This window comes from Furipterus horrens, unplaced genomic scaffold (genome assembly GCF_987537825.1).
Source record: "Furipterus horrens unplaced genomic scaffold, mFurHor1.1.pri manual_scaffold_2, whole genome shotgun sequence".
Classification (NCBI taxonomy): Eukaryota; Metazoa; Chordata; class Mammalia; order Chiroptera; family Furipteridae; genus Furipterus; species Furipterus horrens.
In genome coordinates this window covers 14,150,876-14,172,921 of record NW_028327172.1, presented here as the reverse complement: position 1 = coordinate 14,172,921, position 22,046 = coordinate 14,150,876, and the positions used below count along the sequence as shown (strand labels likewise).

The 22,046-nt window shown below is 42.9% G+C and overlaps 1 protein-coding gene across 1 annotated transcript in view; it reads left to right on the top strand.

Annotated features, from left to right (window-relative positions):
- EXT2 (exostosin glycosyltransferase 2) overlaps positions 1-22,046 on the top strand; it is a 132,303-nt gene that overhangs the window by 30,868 nt on the left and 79,389 nt on the right. Inside the window, exon 7 of the mRNA XM_090262394.1 lies at positions 797-890. Coding sequence (XP_090118520.1) covers positions 797-890 — 94 coding nt within the window. The remainder of the gene's footprint in view (positions 1-796; positions 891-22,046) is intronic.

The window sequence follows — 22,046 nt, the reverse complement described above, 5'->3', positions numbered from 1 at the left end:
CTGTTAGGAGTTTCCTCTGACACTTCAGGCAGAGCCATTCTGTCGGAACATAATCAGATTGTGCCATGCTTTGCCTAAAACCACCTAATGGCCTTCTAGATCACTACAAACCCATGTACTTACAGTGGCCTGCAAGGTCTTAATGCTTTTCTGTGACTCTCCTGTTTCTCTCCATCTCCTGGTACTCCCCATCTTCTGTACTGTTTGCCAGCTGCCTGGCCTGTTTGCTGTTGCTGGAACATCCCTGTCACGCTGCTTCCTCAGAGCCTGGAATGCTTTTCTCTCAGGTGTTCTCATGGCTCTCTCACTCCCAGGCCATCCTCGCTTGTTCTGTTCACTGTTGTACCAACAGGACCCAGTTCCTAATAGAGTCTCCATAAATATTTGCCGAGTAAATGAATGGACTTGGTTATACAGTGTAGCTAAAGGAGAAAAGTCATTGTTAATTCAGAGTGGACCATGGAGGGTAAGGAAGAACATACCAGGATTTCACAGGCCCAGGCCATGTTGTTGTGCAGAGCCTGTGTGTTCCAGTGGCTGAAAGGTGCCAGGGTGGCTGGAGCACACCGGTGGAGTGGTGGGAGGGCAGACGCAGTAGTGAGTGGAGGTGAAAGAATGGCTCTTTGAGAAGGCCAGCCATGAGGAAGGGAGAAGGAGCAGGGACCACTCACCAGAAGGAATGGGGGGCTGAGGAGGTTTCTTGTTTCTGCTTGTAAGAATTAAACAAGGCAATGTGTATAGAAGTGCTCTGTGAAAAGGGCTGTACCTGTATAAATTGTTCTGCTGTCACCTCTAGAGCATCTGTGGTTGTGCCAGAAGAAAAGATGTCAGATGTATACAGTATTTTGCAGAGCATTCCCCAGAGGCAGATTGAAGAAATGCAGAGACAGGTAAGAGGCCCAGCAGCTTTCTTGGGGGGTGGGGGGGAGCGGGGTGACCGACCTGTGACCTGGGTGGTGTGAAAGGGTGGCCTTGACTGCTTGGATACGGAGCAACAGCAGCTGAGCGCGCAAGTGGGGTTTATTCCCTCCACTGTATCAACCAACCAAACTGAAAAGAGGAAAACAGCTTAGTGAGTTATATCAAATCTTATTTGATATAATAACTATCAGATTTAAACGTACTTCCGAGGTAAGCCTACTGTGATTTTAGGGTCACGCCATTGCTGTGAGTTCCGGATGCAATGCGGAGCCTTTTCGGAAGGTTGTTTTCACAGCAGGTGATAGTTGTAGTGACCAAGACAGCCACAGAAGCGGGAACATTTCAGGGTGGTGCTTCTGAGTAGCCGTTAACCTTGAGAATGTTGTTGTCTAAGCTGGCCTGGGTTCCCAGTTTCTTTCCCCTCAAACATTTCAATGCCCCCGCCTCCCTGTTCCAAGTCTCTCTTCCACCTCTGGCGCCCCTTCCCTGGGCTGCTCTCTGCTGTCGAAAGCACTCCCGTGGGTGTCCCGTTTAGGCCTGCTTCCCTTTCTCCTGAAAAGAATTTAGTGGGGCTTAAATGTCAAGCAAGTTTTAAACCATTAAAAAGATTATCCTGATATCGGTACTGTGCTTGTTTTTTCTTTTTTTTTTAATGGATTTTGAAAGATTTTAATTTTTATCAAAATCGTCTGTATAGGAGATGAACAGGAGAAAAGGTTTGGAGGGTTCTCAGCATTAAGTATGGAACTGTCCCGTGTGCCGCTGCCCACAGGCGGGGAGCCTGTGTGTGACCTTATCCAGAGAACCGGTCTCAGGCCTCTGTCCTGGTGAGGACAGGGCAGTCACCTGGCTGTATGGATTGGGGAGGCGATCTGGGCTTCTAACAGCTCTTTAAATACCTTCCCCTCACCCTCCTGCCTTTAGCCCTGCCTTTCCCCCACTTGGGGGTTCTCAGCCCATCTAGGATGCGGCTCTCTTGCGCCTGTACAGTCAGCTGCCACTTCTGCTTTTCAGCTTCCACATTTTGTTGCTGTTACCTCACCTGCCATTCTCTTTATCTTACTGCGATTATGCCTTAATATTTAAAACTTCCCTTGTCATTTTAGGGTTTTAGGCGGGAGTGGAAGTTAGTGGATGTGTTCAGACAAAACCTCTTTATTATGACTGAGCTTCTTAAACCAAAGAGAGGGTCGCACCACACAATAAGGAAGCCTGTAGGTTCTTATTCTTAGGCTACCTGTATTGAATGCTAGCTCGGCCGGTTATTAACTCTGAAGGCCAAGGATTTGCCTTCTCTGGACCTCAGTAGCCTCACCCGTAAAACATTTTAGCATTCTGATTTGAAAACAATTCACATTTTTAGCCTTCCCCTAGTTTTTTCATAGCATCCTCATGTTCATTTTAAGTTTCTGGGCTTCCCAGGTGTTACTTAACTGATGACCTCATCTGAATTTTAGTGAATTAAACAATCAGTCTAGAGATCTCTAGGATCTTGATCTAAACCCATGGTTTTTACAACTTGTATAGAAGAAAATACTATTTGAAGAGTCCTGGTGTTTGTGCTCTTTGTGTTTCTTTTTATGGCATCTTGATTTATTAACATAACTAAAGGGAATTATTTGCTAAATTAGATACCTCCTGTTATTAGACTACAGTCTAAAAAACAAAAAGGCCAAGAAAAACCCACCACCTTCATGTAGGGAGAGAACCGTTTGGTTTGGGGAGCAGAATTTGGTGTGGGCTAGCTTACAGAATGCTGTTGTTCCATAGGAGCGTGGCATGGCCCGCAGGTCTGAGGCGAGCTTGGCTGGTCATCGTCAGAGTCCGACTCAGAATCATAGAACCGTTGCGAAGGAGTGAAAAAACGTCATTTAGAAGGGCGTACTTTTACATTATTTGGATTCAAAGAGACACACTTGGAGTCCAAAGACTTGGGTTTGTGCCCTGGCTCTGTTGCTATTGGGTGACCATGACAAGTCACCAGAGCTCCCTGGGCTTTCATGTCCTCGTTTATAAAATGAAGGGGTTGGCCAGATCATTTCTCATTTTCCATTCAGCTGTTGGAAAACTCTTATGAAACTCTTGTCCTTAGCAAGACCATTACTCTCCTTGACAACATTAATTACTTAAGGTCATCTCCTCTCCTGAACACCTCTGGTCGTTAGGGCCAATTACCTGCTCTGGTGGTGAATACCCTCTCTTACGTCAGCTTGCAAAAGGGAGTCAGTCATGGCACTTTCCCGCCTCCCTTTCTAAATCTCTCTCCTGTTTCCGATGCTCCTATTCTCTGTGCTACTTTCAGTTAAAGCACTCTGCTGCACTGAGTTTTGCCTCCCTTTCTCTGAGTATTCGGTGTTCCAAAAATGGCCTCTTTTCTTCTCCCAACCCCAGATTTCTAGACTGGACTCATCTCAACTAGAGGTGAGAGTATCTGGTTGAAGTAATTCCAAGACAGGTAGAAAGGATGACTAGGTTCAGCTGCTAGATGCCAGTGCACACTTTCATCCCAAGTTGTGACAAACAAAAAGGTTTCCAGTCATTGCCAAATGTCCCCTGTGAGACAAACCTCCTTTCATTGAGGACCACTGTTCTATTGATAGTTAAGGTCTCATCTGTCTAAGATTAGAGAGAGTGCTTTTGTTCTGTAGGACCCTTTCCAGGTTATGTTGGACATTTTGCCCTCTGTTTACCATCCATCAGTTTAACCTGACCTTGGCAGAAGTAGCTGAAAAAATAGCATACATCTCATTCTGGGAAGTTTTTACACCTTAGTGAATTCTGTTTGGGGAGGTCAAATTTCAATCTCTTTGTCAAACAGGCATAAACTTCTAGAAAAAACCCTGTTGCGTCCGTCAGTGGTGGGTACCCTGCACCACAGTGACCTGAGACTGAGGAACAGTGATTTTCTCACTGAGCGACTCAGAACTAGCTTCAGGAGCTGCATGGACAGTTATAGCCAGCAGAGGTCTCCATCCACTTTTAAGTGACTCATTTTCCTTCTGACTCTTGCAGTGTTTTCAGCAAATCCTAAACCCTAAATGCCATGGTCTGCCCTGGTGTTTAACTCTGACGTTGTCCCCACGGTCACTCTTTGTAGAGACTAGTTCTTTCAGTTGAGGAAAAAAGAGTATTTAGCACAGGATTTTGTTCTCATTAAATGGAGTAGAGCTAAAGTTTCCAAATTGACCCAAAAATGTGGGGTAGGGTCTTGATGATGAAGGTATTGCAGCCACATTTTGCAGCATCAAGTTCAGGATCAGAAAGGCTACAATCTGGTGAATGTATACAGTGGTCAAAGTCCTTGTCATGACTTGAGAATTAGGGTGCTCCAAGGCAGAAACATATTTTTACCTGACAAGAAGAGATTACGTTTTCCTCTTGACTTTAGATGTGCTAGTGAAACAGCCATAACATTAAATACAGGGCTAGGGCTGAAAGTTAATCAGCTGTAGTTAAGCTAAGATTTTTGAAGAAAAGCACCACCTGTGGCTGTTATCTGCTCCTGAAGGGCAGCAATGAGAAGGGCCAGCATACATGGCATTGGACAAGTTATGGGTAGCTTATAGTTTTTTGTTTGGTTGTGGGTAAGTTAAAAGCCAGTTCCTTCAATCATTAGAGGATAATAGTTATAACAGTATCCTTTGGCCTTTTATTGTCCTATGAGCTGAATTAACTAGTTGATTAATTTACTGAAGCCCTAATTAAGTGCTTTTTTTTTTTTCCCAAGGGAAGATAATGGGAGACAATAATAAATCTGTGATCCTCACTCACAAAGGCCTAACCATCATCTTGTGGACATATGGGTATAAGCACAAAGAAAGTTGAGAAGATGGTGCAAATTTTTCAAAGTACATCAGGGCTCTGAAATGGAAGGAGGATGGTATGGGACAGAGATCGATTTATTGGGGAGATTGCATTCATGGAAGGCCTCAAAGATGGAGAGTCCCATCAACCATCTTTCTCCCAATTGAAGGCAGGAAGAAGTATGCGACTAAATATTTTTCTCTGGTCAAATAGAGCATTCATATCCCTGGTCTCCCCTGAATCGCAATGAAAAAGAAAGCAGCCTGGGATCTTGGAAGGCTGGATAGACACTAGACTGTGTAGTTAGAACTGTTTGTGTGGATAAGAAGGATGGTGTAAATGGATCCCCAGTTTATCTATTGAGTGGAGTTTCCAAACATTGTTTTATTGGTCAGTGGCTCCACCAGCAGTGACCTCTAACCTCAGCCACACTAGGAGGTGGAAGTCAGGAGCCTGCCTTGCCTTTGAACTCTTCTTTGTACTCAATTGACTGGGAGCCTTTGAGGTGGCAGAAATATTCAGCATCTTCTTTTCTTTCTCACCTTTAACGCTTGGGCAAGTTACAGTAGCAGTTTCTCTTCAGTCTCTTGCACTGCCTTATCTCGGTTTGCCTTCGTAGTTCCCTACCAAGCATACCAAATATTTGGGCAGTAGAGGTGCACTTGAAGGTATAATGGGCGATTAGGAAACACACAAAAGGCTTCTATTTAAGACAATGAAGCCCCAGGCCTGTGGTGCCATCACCGACCAGGACTGCAGTTAAGGCCTCGCTGTGGAAAAGGAGAGACAGAGCAGACCACGGGACAGCAAGTGTGTGTGCGCGCCAGCATTGGCACACCTCAGTCCCAGGAGAACCCCTGAATGAGGCTCTCATTTGAGCTTATTTATACATAATTCCACCGCATGGAATTACCCAGTTTCCTTAACCCTGGTTATTTAGAAGTCATACATTTGAAGGGTCTCTGAGATGACTCATCTGTTGGTCTGGCATACAGTGGTCCTTCTCTATATCACAGTTCACTTATCGCGGCCTCACTGTACCATGGGATTTTAAAAAATATATTTGATTATTTATCGCAGATTTTTCACTATATCGCAGGATTTGGCAGTACTGTATACATATGTTGTTAAAGTGACGTAGGTTTAAGAGTGTAGAATATGTTTAAGAACATAAGTAGTGTTTATAAAGTGTAGAAAAGGTTAATAAGGGAGTGGGAAAGATTAATAAGGGACTGGGAATGGTTTATAAGTGTGTGGGAAGGGTTTATAAAGCCTTAAAATATATATAAATACTAAGATAAATATAAGGTTCCTACTTCGCAGATTTTCACCTATTGCGGGGGGTCTAGAACATAATACCCATGATAAGTGAGGGAATACTGCACATTGAGAAGGTAGAAACGCTATTTAAAAATAGCTCCCTCAGCACATTAGATCCATAGCAGTCAGCTTTGCAGGCCTCCCTGTCTCACTGTGTCTCGGCTGTATCATTGTAAGATGGCAGAATCCTTCGATTCAGACAAGTACATGTTTTTTAATATTTTGGATTTCTGACCCAAATGAGTCTTACCGTCAGTTTGAACACTGAATATATCCATAGTTTCTTAAAGTGGAGGAAATACAGAAATGGCTATTCCTTGTGAGGCCTTTGAATCTTTAGGCAAAGATTTAAACTGTTCAGTGTGTATATATCTAAAAATATCGGGTTATATATTTTATAAAGTTTTCTATTTTTAAAAAGTGTTTTTGTGATTCACTTGAAGCTGTAAACCCTCAGCTGTCTGAACCCTCAGCGGCCCAGGCGGGTGTATTCCGTGAGGCTTCCCTGTGCCGGTGGCTTAGCTGTTCTGCCCACTTACAGTCGTGTAGCCGTCAGGGTCCCTTTCCCCTCAGTCCCCATCCCCGGGACACACCAGTTTACGAAGCAAATGCCTTAAATAGCAGTGAGATAGGCAGTTGGAAGGGTAAGGCAAATTTTAATGTGAAGCCGCTGAGGATAAGGAGACGTAAGGTAATCCTCCCAAGACCGCGCAGTATGTGAGGGACAGACGGGGAGCATGATCTGTTTTGCTGCCCACAACATTATTCAAACCACCGTATGGTCTGGACTGAGGCTAAAAATCAGGATGAACTTCCCAATAATTCAGCCGAACTGCTTATTAGTCTTTAAAAAGTGATTACTTGAGACATTTAGATTGGACACATCCCTGGAAATACATTATAAAGACTGCGGAAGAGATTTCACTTGTAATTTCCAGAATCAATATTGTAATGCCTGTCATTCTTATCCCCCTGATGTGAAATTGAAAAGTTTTTATATACATAAAAACTGAACTCTCAAGGCTTTGAAAGAATGCCTAATATTCCTGCCTCCCGTCCTCCCCTGGCACTCCAGCCCCAACCTGCCACTCCAGGCTGTGTTTCCCAATCTTGTGCTTTCATACTCGCCCTGAAAAAAAGGTATTGGATCGCTTGCCCTTCCACAGGACACATCGACCTGATCCCTGGCCTTCTTTCTGTGGAACAGACAACCATAGTTCTTATACAAAGCCTGGCTCCTTGGCCAGTGGGAGAGCCTTGGGGATAAGTGCAATCACTTTATGGATGTTTTGAATTTCACAATATTTTTCAAAAGCACTGTATACTCTGTGTTTGAGTTTTCCTGAGTATATAAATCCATAGTGTGAGGGGTACCTGCCAATGTATTGTATGTTTTTCAAAGCAGGATAAAATAAGGACTTATTTAATTGGAACTCTTAAGGAAGAGCATTTTTATGTGTTTTAACTTTTTTCCTTCCAACTTTAGTATTAAGAACCTATTGGAAAAAGACTTTTGCCAAGTATCTGATGGGAAGCCAAGAAAAGCATTTTAATAGAACAGTCTTAAATTTATAGTGCACGAGGGCCTGTAAATAAATTTTCTTGTCTTCAAGGTTTGGGTTGATTTGCAGTGATGTTGTATAGCTTCTGAGCTTTAAGTCCTCACAGTCCAGGCGGAGGGACCACGGAGCTGCACCCCTTGTCCGTGGGCAAACGTAAGTGAGTAGCACAGGGACCTTCATCTGTAAGTGCTCACTTACCTTATTGTGATACCAGTTTTAATCGTTTTTGTGACTTTTCCTACAGCAGCCCACCCAAATAGTCTCTAAATTTAAGAGAATTAGAGTCCTTAATTTCATAATGCGAACCAATCAAATATGCATTAAGCACCTGCTTTGTTCCTAGTTGTACAGGCACTGCGAGGGAGATTTTAAGGGGGGGGCCCTATCTTTAAGAAATCCCTCGAGGGTGCTGAGGACAGTACTTCCAGTAATGGACAAATTAGAAGTCCAGAGGTGCTGTGCCGTACATTGTGGCGGGCGGAGGGGGAGTCAGGAAAGCATCAGGAGGTGAGGCGAATCCTCAGGACCGGTGGTCTCGGATTAGCAGAGAGGACGATGCCCGGGTAGCACGCTGACCCCGGGCAGGTTGGCTGTTGTGAGCCGGACGCAGTAGGTAAGATGGAGCAGACGGGGCTGGGGGGCCGAGTACCAGCAGAGGGCTTCGTAGAGAATTCGACCGGAAGGAGAGTGGGTGACAGGTGAAGAGTAATGAAAAGATGTGTGATGAAAGGGCAAAGCAGTGCCAATTAAGGAGATTTAGGAAAAAATCAAAGAGCTGGAAGGGGCCTTAGAAAATATTCAACCCTTTCCTCATATTTTACAAATCACCAGTCAGCCCTGGGATTGAAGAGATCTTGAGCTGTCAGGGCCAGAGTTGAGCCCAGCTGGAACCCAGGTTTCCTAACTCCCAGTCTGATGACTTTTTTTTTTTTTGCTTTGTCACAGTGGTATTTTCCACCCTGAGGGCCATGATTCATTAGTTGCTCATGAAGTTAAATCAATGGTTCATGACTAGCATTTTATTTTCAAAAAATGAAATATAATAGCAAGGAAAATACCATTGTATTACATAGTAAAAGTAAATATTTCCCGAAAACTTTGTTTTGGTTATATACATATATGTGTAGCGAGTTGCAATATAAATTTGTTTAGGTGTTTCTTAGTGTGGGCCCTAATCTGAAAAATTGAAAAATGGTGGTGGTGGAGAGCACGTGATGAAGTCCTGAGTTGTAGAAACCTGAGTTCATATCCTTGGCTTTGCTGTCTGTCCACCAGCTTTGTGACCTTGGGCAAGTTACCTGACTTTTCCAAGCTCCAGTTTTTCTTAACTCGGACCTGGGACTAATAATAGTAGACATTTGTATGGTTCAGTGAAATCATTTACTTAAAGCATCAATATTCTGGTCTGTCTACTTCCTGCTGGCAGTGATTTGGAAGCGCTCCGCCTGGGTCTGCGTTTGAGTATTGGAAGGAGCCTCCTGGTATGGAGCTCGGTCTTCAGGAGCCACAGTGAATTACCAACAACGGATATATTATGCATTTGCTTCTGGGCTTGGAAACTGGAAACAAAATTTATTCCTGTGGGTTCTGGTATACTTTCTACATCTTGACATGGAAAGAGATTCACCTCTCTGTTTTTCTGTTACGATCAGAATGGTTTATTAAAATCAGTGGTTTTCTAGCCGGCCTTAAAGTCATTGGCACAGTTAGATAAAGTACTGTTACTTTTTCCCCTTTCCAGTGAGAAAAAAAAAAAAAAGTTATACTGTCTTTTTTTCCCTCTTCTAGTGTGTTCTCTGCCAAATCATGATTTTATTCATTTTTCTGAATTAAAAAATTTAAATGGAATAAACTTCCGGAGAGAAGTTAAAACTAGAATTGACAATTGGGTGGTGAACAGTTGAAGAATCAGTTTATTGGGTGTGACCTAAAAATAAAGGAAATTTTTATGTGAATTTAAGAGGACCAGTCAGATTACTTTTTAGAACTAGCTGGTGGTCGCCTGCCACTGAAAGGAGAATGAGTTCCTGTATATGATTTTCCTGGTACCCTCTGCTGCTTCCCTTTTCCTCCCCTCTCCCTGCTACCTCTGCCTCCCCTCCTCCGCCCCTTTCTGGCCAGCTCCATCCCATATTTGAAATCCCGCAGGAGAGCAGAGACAAGAGCTTCATCCCAGATGATTTGGGCCAGGGGCTAAAACCCCGCCATAAATCTGCAGCTCATTTTAATGCCACGTTAAAGCAGTGTGAGCGGCTGGTTTCCGTGGCCCCTGCCCTCTTTCTTTATGGGCTCCTTTGGCTCTTCTTTTTAAAGAGGCCCTGCGGAGTAATTTTAAAGTTCTTATCAGTTTGCTGACAGCTATATGGGCCTTTCTGCCGAGTCCAGGAGCTCAGGCAGGCGTGTGAAACTTCTGATATTAAAATTGAAGAAAAATGCCAGGCAGAAGGGATGGGTTGGTGCAGCTGTGATTGGAGGTAGAAGACTAGCAAGATAATTAACCTCTGCAGTTCCGGAACTTCACCATTGGTGGGATAAATTTCTCTTGGTGGTAGGGGCAGGGCACTAGGGGTCAGGTGAGGGGTGGGGGGTAGGGTGGTGCATTTTGAAAGCACTCTTATTTTTATCCCCTGATTAGAAATGCCATTCTGTTGACAGTCTGTGCTTTCAAGCTTCAAGTCAGTTGGACAGCCCTGAAGAGTTAGGGGAGCCAGGTTTACAATGTATTTTTTTCCCTAAAGGCCGTCTGACCGGCTAGACCTCTGCTCACATGTCTTCACCGCTCCAGCTTGCTGTCTCTGTGTCCACAAGATCACTCACTGTTATCGACTTTAAAGGGACTTTCATCAGTCTGCTTTGCTGCCCCTTTTAGACCAGATGGCTAACCCCCAGTAATCCTCCCAGAGTGCTCCATGGATACACCAGGCCCTCTATAAATGTCAGCCTGCGGGGCTTGGCCCTCTCTACCCTCTCAGTTACAGAGAGGTGGACTGGATGCTGCTCCTCCCTCTCCCCTACCACTTTTCCTTTCTTTCTTTGCTGGAAAACTCTTGCAGCAGACAGCTGAGGGGGAAGGAAAAACCATTACCTGGATCGAGGCCAGCAGCTTGATGGGAGTTTCAAAATCTCTGGCACCTCCTGACCAGAATGTTTTTCCAGGCATTTCAGAGAGTGCATCCTCACCCTCCTCCTCTCAGCTTTCCAGCCGTGATTTCCAAAAGGGCCGGGTGGGTGGACCATGCTTTCATGATGTACTTTATAGCTGCTGCCCTTTTCTCCTGCCTGAAGCTTTGAGGGAGAGGGTGGAAGAGATAAGCAAAAGCCAATGGATATATATTTTTAACTGCTCTGTACCCTTTGGGCACAAACCCATTATTTTTCCTTTTTCTAATAGTTTTGGACATGAGCAGTTTTGCAAGTGTGTTCAATTTAAAATAGCCATTTAACTTGAGGTTGAGGCAGAAAGCAAGGAATTTTTGAGGGAAGTTAGTGAAATTATAGAGCTGATGATCTAGGATTGATCGTTTTCATTGAGCAAACAATAAAAAACACTGGTTTGTTTTATTACTCCTGTAGCTCCCGTGGGGGGAGGTTATTAGGCATAAAAACCAAACAAGCAATAAAACAAAATAAAATGCCCCAGACTCCAAAGTGACAGAACTACTTTTTTATACATTTCTGGGGAATCAATTGATATCCTGTAATTTGTTATGAAGTTTTGTGAACTGGGTGCTATTGCTTATGGTATAATTTTAACAAAGTATTAAAATATTTAACAAATATCTTGGAAGTTCTCAATACTATGATTACGATTACTCTTCAGTACACAGCTCTTCAAAGGGTCGGTAGATGGAATGGCCCTAGTTTCCTCTTTGGCGATTGGTTAGGTTAGAGAGCTGTCTCTGAAGTCAACCACAGGTTAATCCCTTGTAATGAGTCCCCATTATGGGGCATTGCTTCAAAAAAATGGCCTCTGTAATAAAAGTGTTAGATATTAATTTCCAGCCTATTTAAGAATTGTCTGACATTTGGGGGCTGTTTTCCTATGGGTAGGACTATTTATGAAGCATTTCTGAGAAATAATTGCTCATTGCAGGTTTTGTGAATTCGTTATATACTTACTCAGAAATAGATCTAGGTTTGTTTACCAAACAGTAACTAGTAAATTAAGTGTCGATAGGTTTGTTAAAGAATTCATTGTGTTCAGGTCTTCACTGAGGGTTAAACCAATCCACAGGATTTCTGCCTGTATTTACAAATATAAATATAGATTATTATATGTATATTCATATATTCTAACTCCCTCAGCATTGCAGCGATTGAGAGAATTATTTTTGTCATGGCATAATTTCCAGTTTTATAATAACACAATCTTACAATTTTGTGCTACTATTCTTGAGAATGTAAGACAACAGTTATGCATTCATTTGTATTCACTTAGAAGATCTTCGCATCAGGATTGGTACAGAAGTAGCTCCGTAAAAACTATTTCTGACAGTACAGTTACCTCTCTCTTTGTAACTTAACAGCTAATTTGTTATATTTAAATATGGACTTCCAGTTTTATTAAGGAATCTAAAATAGGGGAGCAGTTCACTTGTTATCTTTCAGATTCCAATATTTTCTATAAAAAAGAGAAAGTGTTTTCTTGTCAAGTCTTTGAAGTCCATATATGTATTGAAGTATTTTTAACTTCCAGGTTAATTTGATCAGATCTTGATGATCTGTATGTATCATTTGTGTTTTAGAAAGGCCTTGCAGTGATGCATTTTGTCTTTTGATGTGAATGAGAAGACCCAGAAGCGGGTGACAGACTTAAGGGTCAGAATAACATACTGAAGGATCGCAGTGCAATGCAGAGAGAACAGTGGACCAGACTGTACTCTCTTTGGCTTAGAAGAACCACAAATCCGTATGCCCCCAAATCTCTTTGCCTAGCAAGTTGTAGGTAACTTTATATATGACATAACAGCAAACATAATTTTTGGAAATCTTTGGTATAACTTGCAGATTGGAAAGTATAGAGGTGGAAGAGTTCAGCTGTCTAATGAGCTGCCCCAGCAGTTTTTAACTGTGAGACAAGGGAGGGATCAGAATTCCCTGTGGGGAATTTTCAGCCTTCACACATCTCCCTTACCGCTACTCAAATTCTTAACTGCTTTCCGGGCTGGGGCCGGGGACGTGGATTTCTCTTCAGAGTCCCTGCCATGATGAATCTGAGTCACTCTTACCCGTAGGTGTGTCATCCTTCAGGTGCAAAGAGGGCGGGGAAACTTGAGAGCCACTGTCATAGCAGCATGTTTAGCTATTTGAAGCTTCTCTGTCTGTTCCAAGTCCCAGGTTGGGGAACACACCTTGGGGTTTCTACTCAGAATCAACAAGAGAGTTCATCTTAATAACAGTCAGAAGATGGAGCTTTCCAATAGCGAGGACTCCTGTGCCCCTGGTCAGGTGGACAGTGATAAAGGGCACTGCACCCACACTGTCCTCCATTTCGTTCCCTGGGACAGTGCTCGCGCGACCCGACTGCTGCGTTCGTATCCACAGCCCAGAGTAAAGAACCTGCCAAAGAAGATCTCCTTAGCTTTCTCTGGAATCGTTACTACATGGGAATCAGGAGAGGAGACAACGTCACCCTAACGTGGCCCGATACGATGACAGCTTCTGGGATGAAGTCAGCCTCCAAGTTCTGTCTGTGTAGTCCCTTCACATGTTGTGTCCGTATCTTGATTAAAAGGGGCAGGCCTTTCAAGTGTGCCTGGTCGGTGGGCCTTGTTTTATATTTGCCTTCTCTAATCAAACAAACTTGGGCCTACTTTCTCCTGGTTTTAGCACAGCAAGCGTGGGAAATCTCACCCCAGGCAGATTCCTTTGCGACAAGTTGACCCGAGTTGTGCTCTTATTTATTTATTTTTGATGGCAGGTCTCGATTAGTTTCCAGTCCGCCTTTCAGCTCCTTCATGGAACTATAATAGTTAGGAGGTAGAGCTGGTCAGCTGCTCATCACCAAAGACACTCCCTTATCTGACCGAGGGAACAGTGGGACGCAGAGGCCGGGATAACTCCGAAAACTGGTCACAGAAGACCTCAGTCTCTAGTCTCTTTGCTGAGAGGGTTTGACCAAACACAGTTTTATTGGTCAGTGGCTCCTGCTTTAGTAACCTTTCACCCCTATGGTTCTTGGAGGTGCAAGTCAGTGGCCGGCCTTGCCTTTGAACTCCTCATGGCTCCTGCCACCTCAAAGGCTCCCAGTCAGGGGTTTCTGTTTTGCTTGGGGTCTCTCCTCACAGCAGGACCTCAGCAGTTGGGAAAACTGATCCATCCTTAGAACATTGACGTATTTGAAGGTGATACCCCTGAGACTGGAAACCTATGGCTCTCTATTGCATGAGCTGTCTGTCACATGTCAAGAAACATGACTCAGGCTCCCCCTCGATTCCTTCTTGTTTCCCATAGGACAGGCGATCATAACATCGGAGCATTCCCTACCAGTATTCACAAAGCTCTCCCCTGCCTTCTAGCTCTTTGACCTGTTTTTTATTCTGGCTAGCCCCAGGTAGCATCTATTTGGAAAGAATTTTCCTTTTAAATAGGACTAAAACATGAAAATCATAGTCATCTTTGGTGTCTGGGAGTATAATTATAAAGATGACATAGTAAAAATATAATGGGGCTTACCTGTTTGAACCCAGTGCTTCCAGGTCAGACGTGCCCTACTTGTGAGACATTCCTGCTGTACTTTTCACTGTCTTCTTTATTCCATTCCGCCTTCTGGAAACACTGCCTCTTGCAAGAAGACATAGAAATATCATGGATTGCCCTCCTGCATCTGCTTGGCTTTCTGCCCAGGGACAGGAGTGAAAGCTTTAGCGTTGAGAGGCAAATCCCAGGACCTATGGATGTTAGATGACTTCAATATAGTTTCTTTGGCAAGAAATCAAACTTCTTACTCTAAGAATATTGGTAGCTAATGCCTCTTCTGCTCACGATAACTTTAGCTTAGAAAAGGAGCAAATGATCTCCTTTGAGGTTGTCTGTTTTTCTAGAATTCAAATAGAATATTACTGAAAAATCTTTTGCAGAAAGGATACTCTAGCAAGGTCTTTTTCTGCCTCACAGCAAAGGTTAAGTTTTTAGCAGGTATCTTGGTATCAGAAGAGCCAGGCCTAATTTTACCACTGTCTTGTTCTGTGGTCATGAGCTTACATTTTCCAGTTGGCAAAGGGAAGAATTAACATTTCTTCTGTGTCTAGTACTGTATTGGGAGCTTCCTCATGAAAACCAAATGAGATAGTTGTTATTTTCATTTTTACAAAGGAAGAAAACACGAGTTAGAGGTTAATAGATGGCCCGAGGTTACAAAGCTTAAGTGGCCAAATTGACATTGGGAAGAATTTGTGGCATGTGATTAAAAAGTATGAAGTTTATTCGTAAAGCTCTATTTTTCTTTTTTTAGAGCACCTTTTGAACTATTATAATCATCTAAAATATTTATTAAGTGCCCATGGTCAGTAAGATACTGTACACAATTCGGAACCGTACAAACTCTGGTTCTTTTCCTCAAGCAGCCAGCGTTCCGGAAAGGGAGGTATGTAATGTGTGCTGCTGTCTGTATTAGTTTGCTAGGGCTGCTTCCACAAAATGTCCTAGACTCGGCGACTTAAACAACAGAAGTTTATTTTCTCACAGTCCTAGAGGCTAGAAGTCCTGGATCAAGATGTCAGCAGGGTTGGCTGCTCCTGAGCCCTGTCCTTGACTTGCAGATGATGGCCCTTTTGCTGCCTCTTTCTGTGCCATCCCTCGGGGCATGAGCACTCTGGTGCCTCTCTGCGAGTCCAGGTTTCCTCCTTTTATAAGGACACCAGTCAGATTGGATTGGGGCCAACCCTAACTTCATTTTAACTTAATCATCTCTTTATAGGCCCCATCTTCAAATACAGTCACATTCTGCGGTACTAGGGGTCAGGGCTTCAACACAGAAATTTTGAGGGGACACAATTCAGCCCATACCAATGTCTATATGAGGTACAAGAGCCAGGGTCAATAGGTGTCATTTAGTGGCTCAATTGATATACCAGGGGTTTTGCGCCTTACTGTGGAATTTGCTTCTGAGGTGTTTTTCCCTAACCCCATTCTCAGCCCTTTACCAGGTATGAGCAGCGGTAATAATGTAAGTCCAAAAGGTGGGGTGTGGGGTGTGTGTGTCTGTGTGTGTGTGTGTTTGTGTGTGAAGAGTGATGCTTTAAGTACTGCCTCCCTGCACTGCACATCATAATACTGAGAATTGGCCTGTTGGGCTAAACTCAGAATTTGCAAGGTGACTGCCTGGGACACCATTCAGTGAGGTTCATGGTTCCTAATCACAACAGGATGACACATATATTATTAAAAGAGTTTATTAAGACCCATAAACACTCAGTTTTTATATTGTTTGGTTTTGCTGTGTCAGTGGAAAGATTCTTAGTGGTGAGATTTTTTATTTTTCTTTGAAATTTGGAATATCACAATTCATGTTTTAATTACAGAAAGAGAAGGTTAAAAGTATAGAATTATGCACTAGATTGAGAATATTAGGACTTTTAAAATGCTTGAGAATTCAAAAAAGACTCAACAGTTTTGAAAACCTGTTTGTGAGAAAGAGTCTTCATTCTTAAGCTTGTGTCACTCAAGATGGTTGATTTTGGGAGCGGGAAGAGTGGAGGGCAGTAAAGGAAATAGATTTATGAAAATAATGTATCTGTTTCTAAAGAGAAATTCTTAACTTATTCTGTAACCGTGCATGGCTACTGTTTGCTGACTCACAGAAATACATCATCTGAATCAACCCCACACCCCAACTCGTAAATGTACACCTCGCCCGTGGAATCAGTCAGCTTGATTGCTGCTTTAGTACTGGATTGTAATGAAGAATAAATCCGTAAAACAAGCTTTTCACTTCGTTTTTGCTTTTAATGACAGAAATCTTGTCTCCCTTGGTCAAGATAGTTCGTGGCCTTAACTGTTTCTTGTGTGTGTGTTTTGGAACTGCGGATTCTCCTTGGCCGGTAGCACAAGTTCTCTAGAATATTGAGACACAGAAGCTTCTATCTTATGTAAAACCTATAAATAATCTCTTCAAAAGTTTTCCTGTTGACCTGTTCGTACACCTGAGTTTATTCCTACCACACTCCTTTAATAGCAAGCCAGAATATGTACATTCAGTACTAATGGGCTAAGCCTGGGACTAGGGTAGGATATCTGTATTTTACTCACTTTTTTTTTCCTTATAGCAGATCCATTGCCAGTAGTGGGGGCACTTAACATTTTATATTTTGGGATCTAAGAAATGTGGTTTATCTTTAATGAAGTAGTTTGTGTCATCTGAGCAGCTAAGCTACTATTTAGATGATATGAGACTTTTCGCCTCCAAAGGAAGTAATTCTGAAGGGAATTATGAACTAAACTCAAACTCGGAAGAAGGCACATCTCAGTATCCATGACAGGCAGGAGGAATAGTGGTTTGGTAGCTGCGTGCATCTGTGTTCATCCTGTCCTTTCACTGATTCTAGTTCTGTTATGTTTATTTTTATAATTCCTGTTATTGGTTGTATTGATAATAACCACTGAAAGAGATCAAGGGTGACAGTGGGTGTTTTATTGTTTAGGCAGATACACCCTAAATGCTGTTGAGGAAACTTCTTGGTTATACAGTTTTTCTCAGAAGGGTCTTCCAACATCACTCAAGATAAAGTTATAAGAGTTCTTGCAACTGTGCTAGGTCAGAGTTTAAATGCCTCTCTAAAACTGGCTAAAAGCATACATATAATAGGACTATGGCTAGGAAAGGGAGACTTCTGGAGAAGTTGAGCTCTCTGAGGATTAGGAATCTTGAAGTCATTGACTGACTCCTTTCGTGAGCTGTGTGGACACAGCCCAGCTCAGCATGTGACTGGAGGTCTAGATTTGAAACAAGACCAGTAAACCCTGATGAACCTTTCCAGGCTCCATGTTCTCATCTGTAACATTGGGTTAATGTCCTTGCGTTATTAGGTTTAAACAAATCGATATAGGTGAAGCACTTAAAATAGTGCCTGGTGCATAGTAAGTGTCTGATTTAAGCCACAAATATTTACTGAGCTCCTGTTTTATCCTAGGATACAATTTTGAGGGCTGGGGCCTCGCTAGTTAAAAACAACAGACGAAAATTTCTGCTTGCATGGAGCTTACTTCTGGAGGGAATAAGTGGTAGGTGGTGGTGATGGTGATGACGGTGATGACGGAAGCGGAACCAACTGCGAGCATTATGGTTGCTGTTCCCACCTTTTCACCAAGGGCATTGGCCTTTTACACGGAGATAAGTCTTCTGGGACATTCCTCTGCTGATGGTAGTTTATAGGCTGCTTCTCCTTGCCCTTGCTTTCTGTTTTCCACTGAATTGCAAACGTCTCCCCTTCCAAATCCTATTGCATGAGTTAGAGAAAGAAAGGATTTTGAAATCCCCGTTCTTTTTTTGCTTCACCTTCTCCCATGTTCTAGTTCTTTCTCTGTATCCTTTCTCTGATGGTAACTCAGGCTTTTAAACTCTTTATAGGAATCAGCCATGTAATCTGATGCCACGCGAGCCTGTAAATACATACTTACCCTTGAAAAAAACATCCAGTTAATTTAAAACTCTTGCGAACTGACGCGAGCACACTGTTTTGCCGTTAGAAAGTATCACCATGGACTTAATCATTTAGACCCCTTCCTCATGTTTTTGCGATGACTAAGGAATATATGCTGCAGCCATTTTCTCTGGGAACTAAATGGAACTAACTGCATATTAATTCTTGAATCACTTCCCATAAATATAAATACTGAGACTGGAGATAAACAGAAGGAAATATTTACTTCTAAATGGATGACATGTGCTTATATTGGGGCTTTTGGAAACTTTCCTACCACCGCTGTTTCAGAATAGGATTTGGGTCCTGGTCCGTGTACTTGGCTTGTTTTCCCAGCCTTTGAGTGACTCATCATTTTGGATGCAAGAGTGAGATCTAGAACTCCTAGAAATTAAGCTCTACAAAGGGGAAGTTGTGTATTCAACTCTTCATTTGCAATAAGGCTGTTGCTGATATTGAGAGGTCTTCAGAAACTCTTGGGAGCATGCTAGGGAGACATGGCCTGGAAGACTAAAAACATCTTGACTGCAGTGCCAGGAAAATGGGGCAAATGAAGAGATAGTTAACAAAAAGCTAGAAGTGGAGGAAGTTAGATTTATGGAGTGAGTTCTGCCCCCGCCAGTATGGCACAATTGGTTGGGCAGCATCCTGCAGAGCGAAGGGTCGCCGGTTTGATTCCCAGTCAGGGCACATGCCTGGGTTGTGGTCCCAGTTGGGGTGCGTGCGAGAGGCAACCAATCAATGTTTCTCTCTCCTTCTCCCTCTCTTCCCCTCTCTCTAAAAAATAAAATTAAATTGAAAATAACATAAAGGAGTTAGTGCTTTGCAGTCAACCAAGGGGCAAGGTTTTGAGCAGGTTCTCAAAGTTCTGAGAAGAGTGAGAAAAAGAAGAGTCCATTTAGTGTGACAGTTTCATAACTGTGTTTGTTAAGGTGGTTTTTTTCTCTTTTCATTTCCTTTGTGCCAACTGGGTACAGACTATTTTAAACAAGACAAAACAACAACAACAAATCTGTGGATTCTAAATTCTAGTATATTTTTAGAAGGCTGGGAATGTGGGATGAGGTAAAAATGAAATTGAGATTAAATCTTAGGAGCTATTAATTCCTAGCAAGAATCACTGGGCTCTATGAGATCCCGGGAGAAATGCAAAAATAAGTTCAGTAAGGTGTGATACACTGGATCTTGCACTGGGTAGTGGCTGCATTTAAAATGGTTCTCAGCTGTTGCCTCGTAGCTTAAAATAGAGACCCTCGCGGTTAAGCCAAGTCTAGGCCTGCTTTGTTGCTGTTGTCGGGGAAGATGACCAGTGACATTGAGAATGGCGTTCCACCTTAATCCATTCCAGCTTTCCAAGACACTTGAGCCTTACTCTAGAGGGGCTGCAGGGTACCAGTGTAAAGAACCTGGGAGAACCCACAGAAACCCCCTACCCTAAATCTGTAGTGTTTATGGGCCAATTTCTTGAATCTTTGCCCTTCATTGGGTCTAGTACATTTTTATAAGTTTGGTGCAAAAATGATGTCCAATTTCGAGGTCTATTTTAAAAATGAAAAAGCCCATGATTATGAAAATATTTATTCGTTAACATAACTTTGCTTTCTAGAACCTCATTCCACCTGTCAACTAGCTTATAAATGCCATGCTTGTAAAATTCTTTAGGTTTTGAAGCAAAATATGAATCCGACTCCTTTTCAACCTCTTCTCTTGGCGTCAACCTAAGACCATCAAAATGCTTCTGTGGTCCCCGAAACAAGTGATAATCAGAAGGAGCAAGGTCAGGAGAATATGGAGGATGAAGCAATATCTCCCAACCAAGCTCTTTCAAGAAATTTTTGGTGAGCTGGGCTGTGAGGACGAGCATTATTGTGATGGAAGATGACACCCTTTCTGTTGACTAAGGAGGGTCGCTTTTGGTTCAAAGCTGCTTTCAAATGACAAAGTTGTTCACAGGAAAGGTTAGCAGTAATTGTTTGATTGTTGTCTTAACAGTTCATAATGGACTATTCCTTCCATATCCCACCATACACTCAACATGATCTTCTTTGGATGAAGTCTTCCTCTTGGTTTTTGAATTCTTCTTGCTCCTCAACTGATCCACGATTGGTCTTGTGTAACATTATGGTAAAGGATCCACTTCTCAGCACCTGTAACAAGCCTACCTAAAGATGGTGCCTGAAGGTGTCTTGAAAGCAATGGTTCACAACAAGCAACATGCTGTTGCAGATTCTCTGGAGACAGCTTGTGTGCGACCCATTTTCCAACTACTGAAATCTTCCCCATCCTTTTCAGTTGGTGTAGCATGGTTGTATGGGCTACGTTACATTGTTCTCCAAGTCCCCTAGAGGTAATGATGGGGTTTTCTGTGACCACAGCTTCCAATACTTCGGAATCAAGTTTTTTTGGACAACCCTCTTTTGGCTCGTTTTTCAAACAGAAATCCCTACTTCGGAAACAGGAAAACCAGCTCCTGCAACTTCTTTCAGTCACTGCATCATCCTCATAAGCGCTCTGAATAGACTTTGCTGCTGTACTTGCATTGGCACCTTGATGAAACTCAGAGTAAAACATTTCTAATGTGGTCTTTAGATGGGATGAACATGGGTGCAAATATTGCAGATGGTTATGGAAAATACTTCGATAATCTGAAAAAATAAGGTATAAATTAGTCACTGACATCAAAAAATTATAAGAGGCAAAAATTTAATAAATACCATCTAAAACTTTCTTTTTAAAAAGTTAGGACTTCCAGCCAAGATGGAGGCCTAGACAGACACACTGCGTCTCCCTCCACAACTAAGAAGGAATACAACTACCTTAAAACTAGATACAACCAGAAGTTCCAGAAAATCAAGCTGCATGAAAGTCCAACAAACAAAGATATAAAGAAGAAATACTTATCCAGACAGGTAGGAGCAGCGGAGCCAGGGCAGAGAGGATGCAGTGTGGTGGTGGCAGTAGCAGGCCGACGGAAATCACAGTCACATGTTTTAAAAAGTAGGGAGGGACACCTGGGGAGCACTCCCAGCACCAACACCAGCACCAGCGCCAGACCAGACTACACAGCTCGCAGACCCAGCACCAGGGAAAATAAAGCCTCATTGCTTCTGACTGTGCAAGCCAGTGGGGCTTGGAGTGGAGAAAGAAACTGCTGGCCTCTCAGCAGAGTTCGCTTGTTAAAAGGGCCTCCATAGTCCTAGAACGTCTGCAGACTCACCCACTCTGAGAACAACAGCCAGATCAACAGCTAGAGAGGCGCCAGGCCCATACAAAAGTGGGAGAAGTGCCTGGAAAAGGGGCTAGTGGTAAGCAAGTGGCATTGTTCCCTCTCAGACCCCTCCCCCACACAGCACTACAACGTGGTGAAACAGGTCACCCTGTATTGACGAATTCCTAAGGCTCTGCCCCTTACAACATAACAGGAACAACAACTCCACCTAAGACACAGAGGCAGACAAACACAGAAGCCTGTCAAGATCAGGAGACAGAGAAGTATGGCCCAAATAGGGGAATGGATCAAGGTTCCAGTGGGAGAACTAAGCGACAAGGAGATAGCCAACCTAACAGATGAAGAATTCAAAACACTGGTGATAAAGATGCTCACAGGCTTGACAGATATGCTTAAGTACGGCAAACGCATAAGGGAAGAAGTGAAGGCTATGCAAAATGAAACGAAGGAAAATCCACACAAAACCAATGGTGAAGGGAAGGAAACCAGGGTTCAAATCAATGATTTGGAACATAAGGAAGAAAAAAACAGTCAAGCAGTACAGAATGAGGAAACAAGAATTGAAAAAAA